This window comes from Giraffa tippelskirchi, chromosome 8, assembly GCF_054371585.1.
Source record: "Giraffa tippelskirchi isolate mGirTip1 chromosome 8, T2T-mGirTip1v1.2.pri, whole genome shotgun sequence".
Classification (NCBI taxonomy): domain Eukaryota; kingdom Metazoa; phylum Chordata; class Mammalia; order Artiodactyla; family Giraffidae; genus Giraffa; species Giraffa tippelskirchi.
Window position 1 is genome coordinate 152,885,288 of NC_137282.1, and position 21,196 is coordinate 152,906,483.

The following is a 21,196-nucleotide window of genomic DNA, read 5'->3' on the forward strand; positions in this document are numbered from 1 at the left end:
ATTATAGATGAGAAATCAATAAAAACCTCACCCCAAAAGTGGACTACAAAAAGCAATGTGTTTTGGTCACATTGCTAGTACACAGTTAGAGGTTAGTACCAAACCTGTTTATCTGAGCCCAGCATCACTCCAGCTGTGAGCTGACCGTTCCCCCTAGAACCCTCTCCTTTCAAACAGCCTTCCAGTAACCAAGTTCCAGTGCCATGAATCGTCCTTTAGGATTCACTATTGGGGAAGGATGTATATCATGTGCTACATGTAAGGCAGATACTGAGTTAATGAAATTTACTTAAAAAGTATAAAAAGAAGGCATCTGGGAAGCTTTCTGCTCACTGAAAATGCTACCTGTATATCACACAATTAGTTCTAATTAAAGGGAGACACCATTCCACTCTTACCACAAAAGGAGAAACAATCAATGCACCAGAAGTTGTTAAAAATTATATTTAATACAAGTGAATAGATTAGAAGATCTGAAATGTTATAAAGCAATATACACAATGAATAAATAATTTGCACAGGAGAGTCATGTCTACATTACATAACACTGTCTAGTATGGGAATACTTAAAGTAAATCCAGTGATAATGGAGAAAGTCCATAAAAATGCTAACCTGTCTTCCCTTGTATGAAATTGTTCAAGTATAAAAATCCAATACAGTGTAAAATAGTATTCAATTTAGTTTAAGAATAAAAATTGCAAGTATTGCAGTTTCAGAAGAAAAACGTAAAGCAGCATTTAAAAACTACACAAGAAGTGTTAAACTAATGAAGTACCAGTAAATGAGAGCTGCATGAGCAAAAATCAGAGAAGGAAGCATGAAACTAGCAATAGATCCTGTTAAAAAAAAAAACCTAAAAACTAAAATAAACTAAAATGTGTTAATGTAAGAGTATTCTCTTATACAGTGCACATATGAATTTAAATAAATCCAAGTCAACATCTTTAGTTGAATAGGTTAATATTTAATATGCTACATCTAGACCTACTAAATAATTTATGCCATGAGATGAATACATAATTTTACAGTGTCACATCTAAAGTTCCTTTCTTTAGAGTGCAGCATAGTAAAACTTAAAAATAAATATCTTAAATAGCATTACTATTAAGGCACAGTATAAACCACATTATCATTAACCGTTGAAGAATTGTCATCTCAGTCACCTTGGTGTCTCATGTATGGTATTCACTAATAAATAGCTTTAAATATGACTCTGAAATAGATACTAAAAAGTGTAAAATTACTTAAAAAGGGAAAAAAATAAATGTCCTTAAGACAGCTCTTAAGGGTTTAGAGTCTGCAAACTTTGCCTGCCTTTAATCATAAGCCACGAGTCGACACAATAAATAGAAAGAGAAGGCGGTTGTATGTAGTAAAAGCCTGATCCTATTTCAGAATCAGAATTGCTGACACCAGCAGATACAAGTTTCCCAAAATTGAAACAGGATGGGGAGAGGGATTAGAATGTGACAAGCTCATCAAACAAGCACAAGTGACGTGTTCTTTCCAGAACTGTGTGTGTTATTGATTGTCTGTACAGCTGTTGCACCGTTCGTCCCACATCACCTGTTTCACAGTCCCCCTCATCCACCAGGTGGATGAGAAAATAGCTTTGGTGCCTGTCCACCACTTCACCCACTGCCACGCTCCTAGATTGATTGTTCGATGCCCATTTGTTTTTTTTTGAGAGAGTAAGAACATCACCTTCTTACTTGAGAAAAGTTCTCTAGGCCATAGTGACGGCTAAAAATGACAATCAGTGCTTTCACCATTTTTTTTTTTTTAAATCTGCTTTTAAATGTAATTCAAGCTACATATTGCTCACTCTGTATTCCCTGGTTCAACTAGATTCAAATAGCATTTTCTAACTGGTAAAAGGCAGTTTGCTTCCCTGATACTATAAAAAGAGCAAAAGTAAAAATCCCGTTATAAAAGTGAAGTTCCATGGTTTCCTCCTGCCACCATTTCGTCGTGGCCTTGTATTTACTCAGGCTCTTTGGGATTGATTTTCAAAAACTGCGCCCACTCCCCTTCCTTCTTATCTCTTGCACGTCTAGAATGACTACTGGAGTATAAAAAAAAAATCATAATTCTGCTTCACAATAGCATAGCTTTTTTTTTTTAAGCTGTTAAGTCAATATTAACTCTCATTAGCTACTGAAAACTGGGACATTTTGGGAAGAGAAAGCAACTCGACTTTGATCAGGGGCTGCGGGCCTATTGCATCCGGTCTGTTTGCAGCTGCTGAGGCTGGTACTGGCCGAAGGCGGCGGCGGCCGCAGCGGCCGCAGCGGCGGCGGCCGCGGTCCCAGGTGCGGCGGCGGTGATTGGCTGCTGCACCGCGTAGCCGTAGCCCCCGGCCGTGACGTAGCCCGCGGCGGCCGGGGAGGCTGCGTACGGGTACTGATCGTAGGCGGCCGCGGCGGCAGCGGCAGCGGCGGCCGCCGAGTACTGTGCGTACGCGGCTCCGGTGTAGTCGATGTAAGGTGCGGTGGAGGCGGCCGCGGCGGTGGGCTGGACGTGGGGGATGACCACTCCAGGCTGCACAAAAGCCTGCGGATAGACATAGTGGGCAGGTATCCTGTTGAGAAATGGAAAAAAAAGAAAAAAAAGTCAGGCAGGCGTGGCCTCCTGGCTGGAGCCTGGCTTCTTCCGAGATCAGACAAACTCCAATTTAGTGGTTATTATGAGCATAGGGTTGCCACAATATCGACTTGCCAGTCATCGGCGAAAGGAGTCTGGCCGGAGCCCAGATCATGGAGTGCCCCAGAAGGAATTCAACAAGGAAAATAGGATACCCTCCCTGCTGGAACTTTTTACTCAGGCTCATTTTGGAACCAAGAACTAACCATGGAACCAAAGTTTTGGAAAAAAAAGAAATCACGGTTCAGGAGGGCCTCGCACAGAGGAGGTTATTTCCTAAGTGCTGAATTACGACTTCAGAAAATTTTGTGATGACTTCGTACAACAAAAACGGTTCAGCCAATGGAAAGTTTCTTAAGCGTGAACCGAGGACTCCGAAGGGAATCCGTGATTGTTCAGTTCCGTAAGCGTGATGGCCGGTTTCTCAAAACGACAATTTCCACAGAATCTGTCTGTTTATTATCATGGCAACCCTACTGGAAATTGCTATGCAGACTCAGCACACATTAATCTCTCTGCAACCTCAGTCACCCTTATTAAAGATAATGATAATAAAAAAAAGCAGGCGACAAAATAAAAAAAAAGGAGTTTAAAAGTTCACAAGTGTGGTAAACACAGCAGAATCACACCTTTTCAAACGAACTGTAGTGCAGCTCACTATCACAAGAGGCTGTTGTGGGAAGCTACAGAAATGCTATTAACATTCATGGCAGTGATTCCCAAAGAGAATGTGCAGCACGCTTTTGGTCTTTCTTTCTCTCTTTTTCTCCATTAAATTCATAAAGACACAAGGGTCAATCAAACCTGTTTGACTATCAGGCAACCGAAGGTCAGCCAGCTTGTTTATCTCTATGCAAGACAGACAGAAGGGGTTTTGGGGGAAATGATGAGGTTGAAGGAAAAGGTAGGGACAGGGAAACACAAGCTAAATATTTCTCATTAATATCAACTTAATAGGGTTACAATAGTAAGACTAAGGAAACATTTTTTTTTTGGCATCTAATAACTCTTGTTTCACCCTCAAACTCAACAGAAACAGATTTCTTAGCATATCTGTTTTAAATCTTCCCTACTGGTAGATATTTTATACAAATCAATTCTATTATGGTATATTATCCTATAAAAGGTAACATGAAACAAAATTTAATTTTGTACCTTTTAAAATTACACATTCAGAGGTCACATACAAAACACACTCCAATGGCCTTACTTAAAAGTTAATGTTGTTAAAAAAATTCACAAGAGGTATTTTTGAAACCCATGCATCTCAATTCTCACTCTTGCCATTCATAATGGCTCAGTTAAAACGCTACTATGAATACCTGATTTATTTTCATCTTTCTTTAGAATAATCTCCATCAAAACCCCCTGTATTTCTAAAAATATGACACCATAATGTCATCTGCTTGTTGCCAAAAGCAACATATAAGAAGTACAAGCACAAGTAACAATTTTCGAATTTTAAAGAACTCAAAACAGAAAACTGCATATTAAAGATTTTTAAAACAAACTTTGCTTTGCCCTTTCAGAGTTTTACTGAAAGCACTCATTAAGGAACATCCATGGAAAAGATGACTTTATCACAGAGGGTAATGAACTTTGACCCCAATGATAAAAATACACTCGATTTTACTAGACTTGTAGATCTTTCCCAGTGCCAGGAGAAACAACGTCATCAAGTGTTTCTGAGGACACTTAGAGATGTTCTTAATTGCTTGTCAGAAACCAAACGCGTGGTCATGCACACACTCAGAACTTCTCTTCAGGCCAGGTGACTGACTGGCTCACAGCGACAGGTGTGGCTTTATGAAACACTGTCCCTGGAGGCTGCCGTGTCCACGATGTGCAGACACGGATAAGAGAGCCTCACTCATGCCAGTTTACATGTGGTGATGGACAGCAGGGGCTGCAGCCGGGCTATTTTTGATCCTGTCATGCGACAAGGGTTTCCAGCGGGTAAAATGTCTTTATAAGGCCAAAGTAAAACATCTATCAGCTGCAAAGGCCAGCCAGTATGAATCTCACTGATACTGAAACATTAACCCACGTGCTCCCAAAGTTCCAGAGACAACAGGAGGGTTGCTAGGCTTCTATCTCTGAATAAAGATGGCAACTAAAAATAAGTTTAGCCTACAAAAAGGCAGGATCAGTGTGTGTGTGTGTGTGTGTGTAGAATGTTTCAACTGATAAGATAGACAGGGTTTCTTATAGGACTTTTGTCTGCATTTGATTTCACATTAATAGCTTTCATTTGATGCTGCCAACCAATGAGTATAAAGTTCCCAGGAATATCAGAAACCTACACAAAGTCTGGCAAGGGTTAGGAAGCCATCTGGAATGCAAATGAAACCATGGAGGTTTTTTTTTTTTTTTAAGGCTTTAGGGAAAGGAGAATCCAGAAGACCATGGAGAGACTGAAATATCTCAATTCAGGAAGGGAAGCAGAATCGGACCAAAGCGGGAGGTGGCGCTTCCCAAGCAGTTCCTGTTTGTATTAAGAGTCTGCGGAACCCATTAAGGCAGTTTGGAAATCTCCTTCCCACTAGAGATCTACCAATATCCTTTCCCTCAATGAATCATAGAATGTACATGCCTACTAGCAATAAGGGGTTTCCCTGGTGGCTCAGATGGTAAAGAATCTGCTGCAATGAGGGAGACCTGGGTTTGATCCCTGGGTTGGGAAGATCCGTTGGAGTAGGGCATGGCAACTCACTCCAATATGCTTGCCTGGAGAATCCTTGTGGACAGAGGAGCCTGGCGGGCTACAGTTCATGGGGTCGCAAAGAGTCGGACACAACTGAGCGACTCAGCACACCACAGTAGTAATAAAAGCGAAGAGCGAAGCTGACACCTTGGACAATTTTCAAAGAAAATTTACTATGTTCTCCTTTTCTTCCTATCTCTTCAAGTCCCTCTGGTGTGTCTCTCTGTGACTTTGGACATCCTAAGGGGTTTCTTCTTCCAACCTATCACATACACTGCTGACACAGTCTGCATCTCATTCACCTAGGTCCCTAACATCCTACCAAGCTAAGTGCAAACTTCTTAATTAAACTTTGGCATGACAGGCCTTTGATACTCTGGCTCCAAAATACTTCTTCCAGTATTTCTTCCCACCTTTCCTTGAATCAGGTCACCTCAAGGTTTCCTGGACACACCACAGACACCTCGAGCTTCGCCTTGGCTCATGACATCCCTTGGCCAGGGACGCCAGCTCTCACTCCATCTCTGCCTGTTACAGTCCCAATCCTACTCACCCTAGCTCTATCACTCACCATGTCTAAAGCCTTCGAGAACTTGCTTCACCTTTTTAGCCTCACGTATTTCTGATAAGTGAAATGAACCTAATAGTTCCAACCCTGAACTGCTGTGCATTAAATAAAACTATCAATGTGAAGAGCCTACAATGAGAAATATACTCACTGCAAGAGTTCCCTAGCCTCCATCATGTTTTAAAATCTATTTCAGATTCTACCTCTTTCGTGAAGACTTCCTGGATCCCACCGACCTGATGTTGCTCTGCCTTATCTGAAACCATATGGACAGCCCTTCCGCTTGCTTCTCAGTTTTCTTACTAGCTTATAAGAGCAAGCACAGTTGTGTCTTTGGGGCTACCGACTGACACAGAGGAAAGAATATGGCTTTGGAAGTCATGCAAACCGTGATTCTGAACCTAGAATCAGACTTTAGCACTTAGTAGCCATTGTGGGAAGTTAATTAACCTCTCTGCATCTCAGTTTTTCACCCATGGAAAGGACATTAACAGTGTCTTTATCAGATAATTACTGTGATAATTAAATTACATAATTTATGTAAATCCTTTATCAGTACCAGGCAAGTAGCAGATGTTTGGTTAACTGTCCCTCCTGCCCCACTTAGTGGACAGTATAATACTTATTATGCATTAACACAACTAGAATAAAACTTAGAACTTAAAGGAGTACTGAGTAAATATTTAAGTGTATTTCAACCTGCTCTAAACTAGCCTGGAATTTTCTACTCACAGATTCATAATCTTTCCTCTCTAAGATTTCAGTATGAAAATGATTCTTTCAAATATAAAATATTTATAAGATGTAGTTTGGCAAATTCACCAATTTCTATACATCTGCCCACTGTGTTACATTGGAAATTTCCTTCAGGCCAAGATTTTTTCTTTAAAAGCCTAGAGTAATGTAGGGGCCATTTAAAGACCATATAAAAAATAGTTCTAGAATTTCAAACAAGTCAGGATTAAAAATTCTCAAACTTCTTTCCAGGCCTAAAAATAAGAACATGTGGCATTCAAATAGAATTGAGGATGACCAGGTGTGATTTGTTAGGTACAGACTCTGGGAATTAGAGCAGTGTTAAGAACCCCTAAAAAGAAAGAGAAGCCTTGCTTGGTCTATCTGGAATGCTATCTATTTCTAATAAGAACCTCAAGTTCAATGTATCCAAACAGTAATAATCACCATCCTCAATAAAGACAGCTGCTATTAGAAGGGATGAACAACTAAAGGTTCCTATCCAAATACACTTGATTTAATAACTTTCACATGACACATTCTGTTTGTTCTTATTTCCTTTATACTACTTTCTTTCTCATGGATCCATAAGGACTATCACAGCCAGTTCAAATTTCCACGTCTACCTCTCAAGACCCTCCATAAAAGTCTCATTTCTCCGCGCCCTGAGTCTTTTCTCCTCTGTGCCTTTGCTGATATTCCCCTATCCTATACCCTTGAGACAGGTCCCTTTCTTCCTTTCACCTGCCCAGATATACCACTGGTCCAAGTCTTGTTCCAGTCCCTACAAAGCTTTGTCCAACTCCTCCAACTCATCTATTTTCTTGCTATTCAGAATTCCTCTTGTACTTCAAGCAATACCAGTGATTTAGCAAAATGAATAGCTCCTGATGGGTTTGTATTAGTTTTGTTTCCCAAACCAAAACGCAGTCTCCTTATTTTGTACCATCCACTAGCACCAGGAAAAATACACACATGCTAACACCAGTTGATTGATTTAGCTGTATAACAGCTGTCTTGGGATTAGTAACGTGAGACCATGATTAAGTTCACCGTCACTTCTTAAGATGTATGTTCACCCCAGTTCTACCTTGAACATAGTCTAGACCAATGAGAGAGGGGTATCCCCAGAAGTAGTTGGACCCATCAACTACTATTTGTTGTCAATATCCAGAATGGTTTGGATGGGGCATCATTATGGATACACGAATACACGAAGGCCCTTTCTAATCTTATTGGACAGAAAATTCTTCTATGGTTTAAAAAAACAAGTAAGGGTTGGCAGTAAGAGTGAGAATCTTGATATGGTTAAGGGAAGGTTATAAAGAAGGTATTCATGGAAAATATAACTTGAATCTTCCAAGTCAAATTATTATTGCTTCTTTGGATCTACTCTTGGTAGATATCTATCTTCGCAGATAGAATCTAACCTTTCAGGTTATACATGTAGATGTTCAGGTGCTAAGATGCAGAAGAAACTATTAATATTGTTGAGGATGAAACACTTCTAAACAGTTAGAATATTCAAAAGGAGAGTGTAAATTTCTGGCATTAGTTACAGCCAAGTGGATCAGGTAGAAAACAGCCAAAACAGACCCTAGGTGTTCAGAATAAATTGAGGTGCTTGAGAATTTTTTTCCATATAGTGTCTGAATGGAAGGGAAGTTGGGGAGCTTGGACAGGGAAGGCTCGTAATCACAGAACCCAGAGAACACAAATACAAGCCGGCTGTTCACCCAAATCAGGTCTGAAAGGTGAAGGTTAGTGCTACTCTGCTCAAAAAAAACTGGCCAGTGTTAATGAAATCTGATGAGAGTTGTTGAACCTTTAAATTAGAAGGCCTAAAAGTGGATATACACTGCCAAAGAAAGAACCCCATTCCCAGAAAAATGCCCCAGTAAAACAGAAACTTAGGACATGCAAGCGATGAATCTGTGTTCTTACAGAGGGAAATCACACCATTTAGCACTCACTACAAAAATATGGTTAAGTGGAAGTTACAGGCTACAGCTTAAAAGCAAGGAAATAAAAAAAGGCCCTTTGCTTCCCATGGCAAAGTCAAAAGTCAACACCCGTCAACACCACCACCAAAACCAAAAACACAAAGAGCCCCTTCCCCGAGGAAAAGAAAACACTTTCACTACAGCTCTTTTCAATTAAGTAAAAAAAGCACACAGTTTAGCTATCAACACCACTTCATGACTGTAATAAAATAAAGCACACGGAGGTCTATTGACTATGGTGAAAAAATAAAACAACACCAACATCCATGCATCGTTAATCACCATCTGAGCTTGTGTGTCTGAGTCTACTGGTTACAGAGTTTAATTCCAAACAGAACTATTCCACCTTTTATCATGGTATCCTTCTGATCAGTTAGCTTAACAGTATACGAGCCCTGTCAGGTTAGAAAGAGATAAATACAATTGAGTCAAGTTGAACAGCAGTAATGGTGTTGGGACACAATCGTCTGTACACAAGTCATACCTGGTATTTTTGTTTTGTTTTGTTAATCATAAGCTCAAAATGGGTCTGGTTGGGAGGCTGCATACTTGGTCAGATAACTTGACTCATCTAAAAATATTTACATTATCAGCACTCAAAATACACAAACATATATAAATATGTGAACCAGGAACAGTCTATGACATGATGGTCTGGTCTGGATATAACAAAAAGGCAGGTTAACAAATGGTAATCATACTGAAACTTAGGAAGGCCTGATTCATTGACTTACCCAAAAGGTCTTTGTATAAGGGCTGGATGAAGCTGTTGAACACCAAAGGCAAAACCTAACGATAAAACATACCACATTCTCTATTTGTGCATGTTAGGCATTCATTACTTCTACAAATAAAATGCAATCACACTTTTCACTTAGAAAAGGTATTCTTTTAATACTTCAGAGAAAATATTATAAATAGGTTTTTAAAAGTCATTTTACTGTTATTGTTAATTTAAATAAAATTTTCAATAGGCTTCAAGTGGAAACTAGAAATGATCCTCAAAGTTTAGTTGACAGACACAGAGTAAGACCTTAGAAAATCAGACATAAAGTTCTTGTGGAATGAAACCAAGAACAACAGGACTTGATAATGAAGTTACACGTGGCAAATCTTCCAACAATTCTGAATCATGATCTATAAAAAAGCCTTTTTAATTTGGAACACTCTTAAATGTTTTGGACAATGCTTTGGAAGATTATGGCTTTTACAGATTATAGTATTAAACATTTACAAAACAAACTCTTTTCTGGACAGCAACACATACACACTGTTATTAGACAAATACATGTTTTTTAATGCTCATGAATATTTGCACATGCACACCCTTTCTTGACAACCTACTTTCCTAGCAAATCTGTTTGGATTGAAATGTCTACCTCTTTCCAAAATTTCAGATGGACAGACTAAGAATGAAGAGTATACGAGTTAAAATTGCATGCCCAAGAAAAAGATTACGTTTGTTCAATAGTCGATTCACAATTACTTGTGCGAATGCAAAAGACAGTGTGGTAAGTAATCCAAAAGGTCATGTTTTCACATACACGAAATTCTCTCCCTTTTGGTGACTAATAGCTGTATGACTTTGGAGTAAACCATTTCTCATCTCTGCATCAGTTTCTTCATCTGTAAAGTAAGGGTCCTGAAGTACATGGAAACTCTTTTTATTTTCTGTCATTACAAATATGCTGTGAATTCATTTTGAACATTTACCATCTGGGCACTACCACCACCCCTATGTTTCTTTTGGGTCAGTGTTCTGATTGAACTGCCCACTCTGAGCACTGGGCAACTGGTGGCAAAAGAAGAAACACCACTAATAGAGAAATATAACCAGCTGAAGTTGACAAGTCTGGCCCATATCGTCCACACGGGAATGGTCAACAAGTGGCCAAGAAGAGGAAAATGGAGACTGAACTATGTATACAGAAAAGAGACGAGTCAAGCCCCAGTCTGGGTGTGTACAAACTGAACCCAACCCCAAGATCTATTTTTTGCCCATAGGTACATTTCAAGTCAAGAAAGGAGTCTTTTCAACTCTCATCTATCTTTCATGTCTTGGTAGAATAATCAGCCACAGTTCAACTTTACTCAACACATCTACAGGTGCTCAGGGAACTAGGGTCTTCTCAATCAGGGATTCATCCTGTTCAGAAGTGGGGATCTCTATGGGGGGGGGGGCGGTGGAGGTGGTTCCAGGATCTTTCTCACCTGGTTGCATGATCCTTGGTTTTGCTCCCAAGTATGCCAGGTTCACGTTGGCCTTCCTGCCATCAATGATGGGGTTGGGATCCTTGCAGGCTCTTTCGGCAGCAGCCCGGTCAGCCATGGTGACCTTAGCAACATACACACAGACATACACACAGAGCTCTAAATCAACCTCTGAAGAAACCAAGAGTAGCACTGGAGAAGTTATTCGTGTTAGGAAAACTGCGATGGTTCTTTAACTTTTTCTATTTTTTTTTTTCTGGCAGTGGGGGGAGAGGAAACTACAATTATCCTTGACCCTCCATCCAAAACACACAAAAATAAGAATACAGAAAGGCGCAAAGAAAGGCCCCCCTCCCCCCGCCCCATCTCTAAAGTTCTAAGGGTGCTGGTAGGGCCTAGCAGAGATTCGGAAGCCAAAATTCCGTCTCAGAACTCCTCCAGATTCCCCCTTCCCCGACCAATCCCCGTGTCCCTAACCGGCCCGGAGAGCCACGGTTTGCTTTCAAGAAAGACTAGCCTCGCGTCCGCCTGGCGTTCTCAACCCCGCAAATACTCCTCAACCACAATAGCTATTGTCCTGCGATGGGGCTCCCTGCTCCTCGGCAGCTGAATTTGCAAGCAGAAATATCCGGGAAGCTTAACTATGCTTTCTTTCAATTCGGCAAAAAGCCAGAGGCTCATCTTTTAAAAGAAGTCATCTTTGAAATTACGAAAAAAAAAAGGGGGTGGGTGGATGGCGGTGGTGAGAGGGGTGGCCTAGAAGAAGAGCCCCAGACCTCCTGGAGTGTCCCCTCCCAGCCCTAGGCGGAAAGCCAGGAAGACACACGCATTTTTACAAAGCAAACAGCGCGCTTAACCACCAGCCTCCAACCCTGGAGTTCAATTATTCCCAGGGGTTGCGGCCCCTCCCTCCCAGATCTCCGCACCCCCTAAATCCCGCAGACATCACAGTTCTCTCCCTCCCCTCCACCCCTGCTCCGCCTGCCCCCCGACCCCGCCGCCGCGCTCTCGGTCCCCCCGGAACCCCGCGAGGCAGGCGCCGGCCCTCCGTCCCCAGCGCCACGGCGCGCAAACTTTCAGTTCACCCGGGGAAGCGAAGGGGCAGCGCCGCTCCAGTTCTCAGGGGTCCTCGCACGGGCGCGCAGAGCCCCTCACTCCGAACTCCAACCGCTCCGACCCAGCGCCACTCTGTTCTCTCCCCGCCCCCGCGGTCCTCAGTTTCCCCGCCAGGCTCTCGGTCGCCCCCTCCATACACGCCACCCCGCTCCCCCACCCCCCCATCCGCGCAACTTACAAATCCATAGCCCCGGGACTTGCCCGTCTGCCGGTCGGTGATGACCACCGCCTCCTCGATCTCGCCGAAGACCTCGAAGTACTTGCGCAGGCTGGCGTCCGTGGTGTGGTAGGGCAGCCCCCCGACGAAGATCTTGGTGTACGTCGTGTCCTTCTGGGTGGTGTGCATCTTCGCGCCCGCCCCGCGGCTGGGGCTCCGGCTGCGGCTGCGGCTGCGGCTCGGGCAGCGGCTGCGCGTCCTCCTCCGGCTCCGCGTCTCCCGCACCCTCTCACGGCCGCCGGAGGCAACGGGCGAGCCCGGGGGCGAGGGTGGCGGCGCGGCGGCGGGGGCGACCGAGGGCGCGGGGCGTGCGGCTGCCGAAGTCGCCAGCAGCCGCCCGGGGAGACCTGACTTCGCTTTCTCCTCCCGCCCCCCCTGCCGGTCACGGTACAAATCCTCCGGATCGTCTGGCTGAGGCTCCGGTTCTGAAGGATGTGCAAACGCTTTCCACTCACCCAGCGGGGAGGCCAAAATGTGAAATGAGAGGGGTGGTCCTCAAGCGAAGATCGGGGTGCGTTTAGAGGTAGATTTTTTTTCTTTCCCAGAAATTAGGTAGGTGTCTCGGGTGGGGCCTGGGAAGGGTTGGCAGTGAGAGCGTCCAGGCGCGGAGGTGGGCGGGCGGGGGGCGCGGCGGCGGCGGTAGCCGGGCCCGGGGTAGCGGGGTGCGTGGGGAGGGGGGCGATGTGAGGGAGATTCCGCGCGGCTTCGGCTCCGAGTCCTGTCCCTCCCGCCGCGGAAGCTGGAAGACAAGTGGCGAGGACGGCTCTCCACCTCTCTGCTCCCTTCCCCCTGCGGGCCGGGGGTCGGCGCCCGGCTGGGGAGGGGGCGGGCCGGACGCCTGCGATTGGCCGCGGCCGCACCTGGGGCGCCCGGCGCCGCCGCCCCCCAGCTGTTGGGAACAGCTGCTTCTCTGCCGGCGCGGCGCGGCGCTGCGCTGGAACCGGCGCTGGGGCAGGGCTGGGGACGGCTGGAGGCCGCCTGGCCCTCGGCGTCGCCTGTCCTGACCCGTCAAAGTCCCAGGGACTCGGCGCGGCCTCAGCCGGGACCCGGGGCGCGGGGAGAGCGCCGGAGCAGGGAGCTGCGCCTCTTTCCAAAACGGCGACGCGGGCCCTGTGCGCTCGGCCTCGGCGACAGGGCCGGAGACCCGGACAGACGAGCTGGGGGGCCGGAGGCCTGGGGCGGTTTCGCTGGAAGGCCAGTTCCCCCACCCTGGGCGCGGGGGCCCCGCGAGCTCCTCCTCCGATACCCGGAATTGGATGCTCTGGGGTCTGGAGGGCGGCAAGGAGGGCCCCCAACTTCCCTTGACCCCAAAGAGCCGGTGCTGGGAACAATCAGCGAGATAGAGCCAGGAGGAAAAAAGCTCTGGCCCTCGGGTGTGCCGGGGGAGCCACTAGCTTTCATTGCTCACCGCCCAGCCGAGCTAAGCAACGGTAGACATCTGTCTGTCAGACACCGCCTTCTCTTTCAAAGGACCATAAATTAGTGCTTCACCTCCCAGTCACCAAATGTGTGCTCCCTCCTTAACTTATTCCTCCCTAACTGTTCGGCAAGACTGGTACAGATTTCTCATCATATATCCTCTCCCCCACCCTCCCAAGCAAAGAGTTAATCTATTTTCTTCTATTTGAATTGCAAGAATGTTTAGTGACTTGATCTCAACTGTTTTATCAGGATGTAATTGTAAGAGATGTAATCTTTGAAATCGACTTGTTATATAATCACTGGTTTCTACACAGCAAACCTTTAAAGCATTTGTGGAAATACAGACTTGAGTGCAGCTCATGTATATTTATTTTTTTATATCGACTCTTTGCAGCTTCTTTTTAAAATCAAGATTACATTCAATTAGGCTGTAAAATCATGATCGTATTTGAGGTTTCGATGAAGATATTTAACGGGAGCAGAATATGTCTCCCTGCCCCCTCTTGACACACAGTTTGCTGTTAAGTTATTTCCAAAAGTGTTCACTGAAGTCCACCCAGTAATTGCCCCTGGGCCACAGCATTTATTCCCTTTAAAGCAGCTCAGTTCAGTATGTTAACCTATTAGAGTCACATAGTCCTGTTCCTCTTGCCAGGGCACCTTTGCAGCTGGCCCAAGAGGATGAGATGTACTGCATTTGCAAAAGTTAATAGGAATGCAAATATTGTTGTGCAAAATGTTAAGTTCTGTTTTTCATCTTGCTGACATCTGCATGAGGTTGGCCTTTGGAGGTCATCAGTTTCTTTAAGTTTGAACCCCCAGTAAAAGATAAAAAGAAAGAAATCCAAAGTTTCTTGGGGAAAAAAAATGCTTTTAAAACCAATTGAAGAAAAATATTTTACAGGCGCTTGAGAACCAGAAAGTGAAATTGTAAACAACATCCTCTCCTCATTGCTGAAGTAAAATACAGGTTTAAAAGGAACTGTGTGTACTGGTACAATAAAGATGAGTTTTAAAAATTATAAAAACAAAGCAGGCTGTGAAACAGAAGAGGCATGTTTTTAAATATAGGACATCTATCTTGTGGTGCCACTTAAGAATTACTGTACTTCCATGTGTTAGCCGCTTAGTCAAGTCTGACTCTTTGCAACCCCATGAACTGTAGCCCACCAGGCTCCTCTGTCCGTGGAATTCTCCAGGCAAGAATACTGGAGTGAGTAGCCATTCCCCTCTCCAGGGGATCGTCCCCATCCAGGGATCGAACCTGGGTCTCCTATGTTGCAGGCAGATTCTATATGGTCTGAGCCACCAGAGAAGTGCAGAGGCTCAGGCAAGACATCTTTTGTGAAGGGAAGTTACTTACAGAACAAACTGACTTTGTCTGTCTCACTTTTCTTCCTACCCAGACAGGGAACTTATCCCAGAGGGACTGTGATAAGGGAAGAAGTACGTCTGGGAGGGTAGCCAGCAGCTCTGATGTTCACTAGGTAAAGTGGTGAAGTCTACAAGATTTCGATCCTACAATGGGATAACTGTGTCAGAGAACTCTGCTTCTGGAAATAAGATGCTTCCCTTGCAGTTGTCCCAAAGAAAATAATTCAGCCACCCTCTTCCTATCCCATGTAACCCCTGCCTGGTGTTGCTTTTATTTTTTCAGTCCAACAGTATTTGATAGTTTGGTTTGAAACTTCCTTCATTTTGTAGTAAATATTACCTGGATATCTCTGATTTTGAACTCCAGAGATAATGAAAGCATTACTAATAATCTAGTGTTATGTGATTTACTGAAAACAAAGATTAAGCAGAATGGAGATTCCTTATTTTCCAAACCAGTTTATTAAAAAAAAAAATTTTTTTTGTACTGGGATATAGCCAATTAACAAGGTTGTGATAGTTTCAGGTGAACAGCAAAGGGACTCAGCCATACATATACATGTATTCCCAACCAATTTAAAAAGAAGCCATAACTCATACTGTGTTCTGCTTGTCAAACCATCAAGCGCCCCCCAAAGGCAGGCACTGTACTAGGGTGAGGCTTTACGGACTCTGGGTTTGTTTGACAACTGCACAAAGGTGGGTAGAGTTACAATAGCCAGATCCATTCTCGTTGGATTTATGAACCTGAGCCATCAGACTATGTAGCCCTGGGGACATAAAATCTTTCTGAATTCAAAGTTTCAAGGTTATTAAGTACCAAATATTTCTGTATAATTACCCTTCATAGATTCAGGTTTGAAAAACAATACTTGGATAATCCTTTTGCTTTCTCAGCTGCCTTTGGCAGAGAAGAACACTTGTATATTCACAGGCCTCATGCAATGTGATGTGTGCTTCTTTGGAAAGAAAGAGTCATAAAATACTTTAAAAGTTATAAATAGGTTCCAAGCTTGTCATATCCCAGTGACTACATGTGTATGGCCCTGTATTCTTGATTCCTACTCCATGGCAAGATCGATATGACTTTATTACTTACAATGAATTATTGTCCACTTTGTTCAAAATCTTTATTTGACTATTAAAGGCCAAAATCAAAGTTACAAGTTTCACATTCATTTATCTATTTCAGCCCCCACCCCACTCGCTCCCTCTGCCTCTTAAATTAATCACAGAAATCAACTCCCATGTTGAGAAAAGAGAGTAATAATATTTCATGAAGGGAGAGAAGTATTATACTATTCTGGTTTAAGGAGATGCCTACTTTAGAAGTAGTATTTCTCTGGACCGTAAGTCTTCTCCAGGCAGGATTGGTCACTTAAATGTTACTGGATCTCCTGTTGGTCAATTAAGTCCTCTGCAGGGTTCTACATGGGGCTTCCCAGGTAGTGCAATGGTAAAAAATCCACCTGCCAGTGTGATCCCTGGGTCAGGAGTATACCCTGGAGAAGGAAATGGCAACCCACTCCAAAATTCTTGCCTGGAGAATCCCATGGATAGAGGAGCCTGACGGGCTACTGTCCATGGGGTCGCAGAGAATCAAGACATGACAGTACATCCACAATCACGTCCATCCCCAGGGTTCGACTTACATAAACACTGAAGAAATATCTACCAAAGAGAATTGCTATCTTAAAGACATCTACTTGCAAGCTTCGTGAAAGAAAATGTATTCTTAGTTAGCACTAACCACTAGTAAAATATTTAGGCCAGGCACTTTTTTTTTTTTAATTTGGAAAACAAAAATATGGCCTCCTTGAAGTCTTTTGTTTTGATTGTTTGGAAGCATTTACCTTTTTCTGAGAGTCTGTGTGAGCCCTCTGATGTAAAACTAACAGGTTTTCTGCCCTTTGGAGAAGTCCCATGATCAGATGTATTTCTGTTTCTCTGGGTAGGTTGGTAATTTTCTCTTAGTAACAGATAACAAATGTGTGTAATAGGTTATGCTGCTATTTTTGTGTGCAGAAGAGTTGGCAGTCAGAAACCTAGTCAGTTCAGCTCAGATCCACCTCTGGGAGAATTCTAGCATGCTGCATTAAGCCACATCTAAGCTGGTAAGGAAAGTGAAATGGAAATTCGTAACTGTTATTTCAGTCATGAAAGTCATAATGCCTCTTTTACATCAAGCATCCGGAAAATAGAAAGAACAAGGTCACTTTGGAGGATGAGAATAGGGCAAAATTGAAAGTGGAGGGAGTGTGCACTGCCAACCTCGCCTTTGGGATAGTTTCACTCTGCCTTATGTGTAGAAGTGGCTCCAAGTGTTCGCACGCTTTGAATTCTGTTACATAAACCTGAAAGGGAATGATGAGAGTGCAAACATGTTAAATCCCCTGTGTGTTTCTTCACATCTTAAATTCAGGGTGCTGCTTTGGTTTTAAGTCTTTAAACAGTGAGCCTTGGAGCTGCCAAGTTATTTTAAGGAGCTGATGAACACTCCGAATGGTTTGAATGACTTTCTCTTGATGACAGATTCATTGTAATGATGCTGCTGGGAGGCGGAGGACAGTGTGGTGGAAATAGCCGTGGATCCCAAGAACAGGAGACCTAGGGCCTAGTCCAAGCAGTCATTAACCAACTCTAAGACCTGGTTTGGTTTACTCTGTTACAAAGTACAAATGTGGGGGCTTCCCTGGCGGCTCAGTGGTAAAGAATCCAGTGCAGGAGACACAGGTTCGATCCCTAATCTGGGAAGATCCCACATGCTTCCGAGCAACTAAGCCTGTGGACCGCAACTGTTGAGCCTGTGCTCTGGAGCCTGGGAGCCGCAACTACTGAGCCCATGTGCTGCAACGACTGAAGTCCACGCGCCCTAGAGCCTGTGCTCTGCAACAAGAGAAGCTCCCATGGTGAGAAGCCCGCACACTGCAACGAAGAGCAGCCCGCACTTGCCACAACTAGAGAAAAGCAAATGCAGCAACAAAGACACAGTACAGCAAAAAATAAAAATAAATAAAATTATATATATATATGCTATGCTATGCTATGCTATGCTAAGTCGCTTCAGTCGTGTCCGACTCTGTGCGACCCCATAGACGGCAGCTCACCAGGCTCTGCCGTCCCTAGGATTCTCCAGGCAAGAATACTGGAGTGGGTTGCCATTTCTTTCTCCAGTGCATGAAAGGGAAAAGTGAAAGTGAAGTCGCTCAGTCGTGTCCGACTCTTAGCGACCCCATGGACTGTAGCCTACAAGGCCCCTCCGTCCATGGGATTTTCCAGGCAAGAGTACTGGAGTGGGGTGCCATTGCCTTCTCCGATATATATATATATATATATATATATACACACACATATATATATAAAGTACAAATGTCATTGGAAAAACGGTTGACAGTGCTTCCTAAGCAAATATGCCCTAGAACGGAGAACACTAGTCTGACCCTTTCCTTATAGATGTTTAGAGGGTCACCTCGGATTTATGAGACAGCCCCATGTTGGCACTCAAGTGTTACTTATTTACTTTTTAATGTAAACTACTTGAGGTTATTCGGTAAGATTGCTATTTTCCCTGCTAATGAAGGAAAGGCATATTTATGGCAGAAAATTATGAAAAAGCACAAAGATGTACACAGAAAATCCAAATCACTCACAATTCTACTCAAAATAACATAATATTTTAGAATGCCTAATATCAGGTTTTTCTTGTACATAAATCAGTTCAGTTCAGTTCAGTTCAGTCGCTCAGTCGTGTCCGACTCTCTGCGACCCCATGAATTGCAGCACGCCAGGCCTCTCTGTCCATCACCAACTCCCGGAGTCTACCCAAACCCATGTCCATCGAGTCGGTGATGCCATCCAACCATCTCATCCTCTGTCGTCCCCTTCTCCTCCCACCCCCAATCCTACCCAGCATTAGGGTCTTTTCCAATGAGTCAACCCTTCGCATGAGGTGGCCAAAGTATTGGAGTTTCAGCTTCAACATCAGACCTTCCAATGAACACCCAGGATTGACCTCCTTCAGGATGGATTGATTGGATCTCCTTGCAGTCCAAGAAACTCTCAAGAGTCTTCTCCAACACCACAGTTCAAAAGCATCAATTCTGCGGTGCTCAGCTTTCTTCACCTTCCAACTCTCACATCCATACATGACCACTGGAAAAACCATAGCCTTGACTAGACGGACTTTTGTTGGCAAAGTAATGTCTCTGCTTTTAAACATGCTATCTAGGTTGGCCATAACCTTCCTTCCAAGTGTACATAAATACACATTTATAAATGTGCTAACATAAGTTACCCCTACATTCTGTTTTACTATCAGCTTTTGTAATCTAATCAGTTCACTTCAGTTGCTCAGTCTTGTCCGACTCTTTGCAACCCCATGGACTGCAGCACACCAGGCTTCCCTGTCCATCACCAGCTCCCAGAGTTTGCTCAAAACTCATGTCCATCGAGTCTGTGATGCCATCCAACCATCTAATTTTCTGTCATCCCTTTCTCCTCCTGCCTTCACTCTTTTCCAGCACCAGGGTCTTTTTCACCAATAGTACATGGTAAATAGTTTTGTCTGTTAGTTTCTACAGTTTATTTAAAATTTCTGAATAGCATTTTATCATGTCAATGCCCCCAAATTTATTTAAGCAATCCACTTTTGTTGGACATTTTTATTGTTTCCAACTATTCCCTATTATAAAGAGCTCTGAAATGAACATCCTTGTTGATAAATCTTTTTACACATTATTTATTATTTCATAAGGCTGGTTCCATAAGGGAATTTATTTTCTCCATGGCTGAACCCACAACTCCTAGAATAGTGCTTGGCACTTAAGAAGTGCTTAAATACTTGTGGAATGAATGAATAAATTCTTTTAAGTTTATATATTAGATTGAAGTGTTTGTTAGTTGCTCAGTCGGTCTGACTCTTTGTGACCTCGTAGACTGTAGCCCGCCAGGCTCGTCTGTCCATGAAATTCTCCAGGCAAGAATACCGGAGTGGGTTGCCATTTCCTTCTCCAGGGGACTTTCCCTACCCAGGGATTGAACCCGGGTCTTCTGCATTGCAGGTGGATGCTTTACCATCTGAGCTACTAGGGAAGCCCATATTTAGATATTTTGATATATATTGCCAAATCACCCTTCAAAAGGTAAGGCAGATTTTACTTCTAGCAGGAGCATGTTAATGTCAGTTTCTAGAATCCTCACTGACGTTGCTGTATAAAATAGAATAATTTTGTTTGTAAGTGAGAAAAATCCTAACTCACATTGACGCAAGTAATCTAAAGGAGTTTTTTGTCTCCTGTAACTGGAAAGTCCAGAGGCAGGGCAGGCTTGAGATGTGACTCAGCCCTAAGGGTCATGTTGTCCACGAGACGATGAGATCCTCCTGTCTTCATCATCCATCCTCTGCTGTTTGGCTTTGCTCCTGAGCCCATTCCCTCAAGATGGAAAGTTGACTGCTGGCAGCTCTCGGAGCCAGGAGCCTCCTTGGTCATAGGCAGGGGGAAACAGAGCTTCTTATTGCCCAATTTTCAAACCAAAGTCTGATCTTCCTTTTGATTGTACCATTTTAGGTTGCAGTTTCACCTTTGAACCAAACTTAGGCCAAGGACTCTGATTTGCTGCTTTTCTTAGGCCTGGCTTCCATTCTGTTTTCCCATCATGGGACTCATGCCTCAGGCACCAAGATGGATGACATTGATTTGCTCAGACTCAGGATGGCCTTCCCTGGTGATTCAGACAGTAAAGAATCTGGCAATGCGGGAAACCTGGGTTCGATCCCTGGGTTGGGAAGATCCCCTGGAAAAGGGAATGACTACCTACTTCAGTATCCTTGCGTGGAGAATTCCATGGACAGAGGAGCATGGCACACTACAGTCTGTGGGGTCTCAAAGAATCAGACACAACTGAGCTACTGAGCACAGCACACAGGATGGCCCAGAACTGAGGAAACCTACTGAGCTGAATATTACAACAGAATGGTTGTAATATTCTGGGTTGTTTTGGGAAGAAGATACACTGGAGTGAATGTTTTGGGAGCAATAAAAGATTACAGTAAGTATTAGCATTTATTTTTTAAAATATATTTATTTTCTGGGCTAAAAGTTTTTCTCGTTGCTTGTTTTTCTATAGACTGTTTTTGAGGACTGTCTTTTTAAATTTAAAAAAAATTTTTAAAAAATTTATGTGGTGGCACTGCGTCTTCATT

At 43.6% G+C, this 21,196-nt stretch overlaps 1 protein-coding gene across 3 annotated transcripts; it reads right to left on the reverse strand.

The window, feature by feature from the left end:
• Positions 1–430: 430 nt before the first annotated feature.
• RBM24 (RNA binding motif protein 24) lies at positions 431–12,975 on the reverse strand. Of its 3 annotated transcripts, none has more exons than XM_081518150.1 (4): positions 12,160–12,975; positions 10,866–10,989; positions 9,389–9,443; positions 431–2,582 (listed from the first exon to the last, which is right to left on the reverse strand). In XM_081518150.1, the coding sequence occupies exons 1-4, from the start codon at positions 12,325–12,327 to the stop codon at positions 2,219–2,221; spliced, it is 711 nt and encodes a 236-aa protein (XP_081374276.1). In that variant the 5' UTR covers positions 12,328–12,975; the 3' UTR covers positions 431–2,218. The 3 variants fall into 3 exon arrangements, with proteins under 3 accessions (XP_081374276.1, XP_081374274.1, XP_081374275.1); XM_081518148.1 differs by having other exon boundaries at positions 10,866–11,011; positions 12,089–12,975; XM_081518149.1 differs by lacking the exon at positions 9,389–9,443.
• Positions 12,976–21,196: the final 8,221 nt, after the last annotated feature.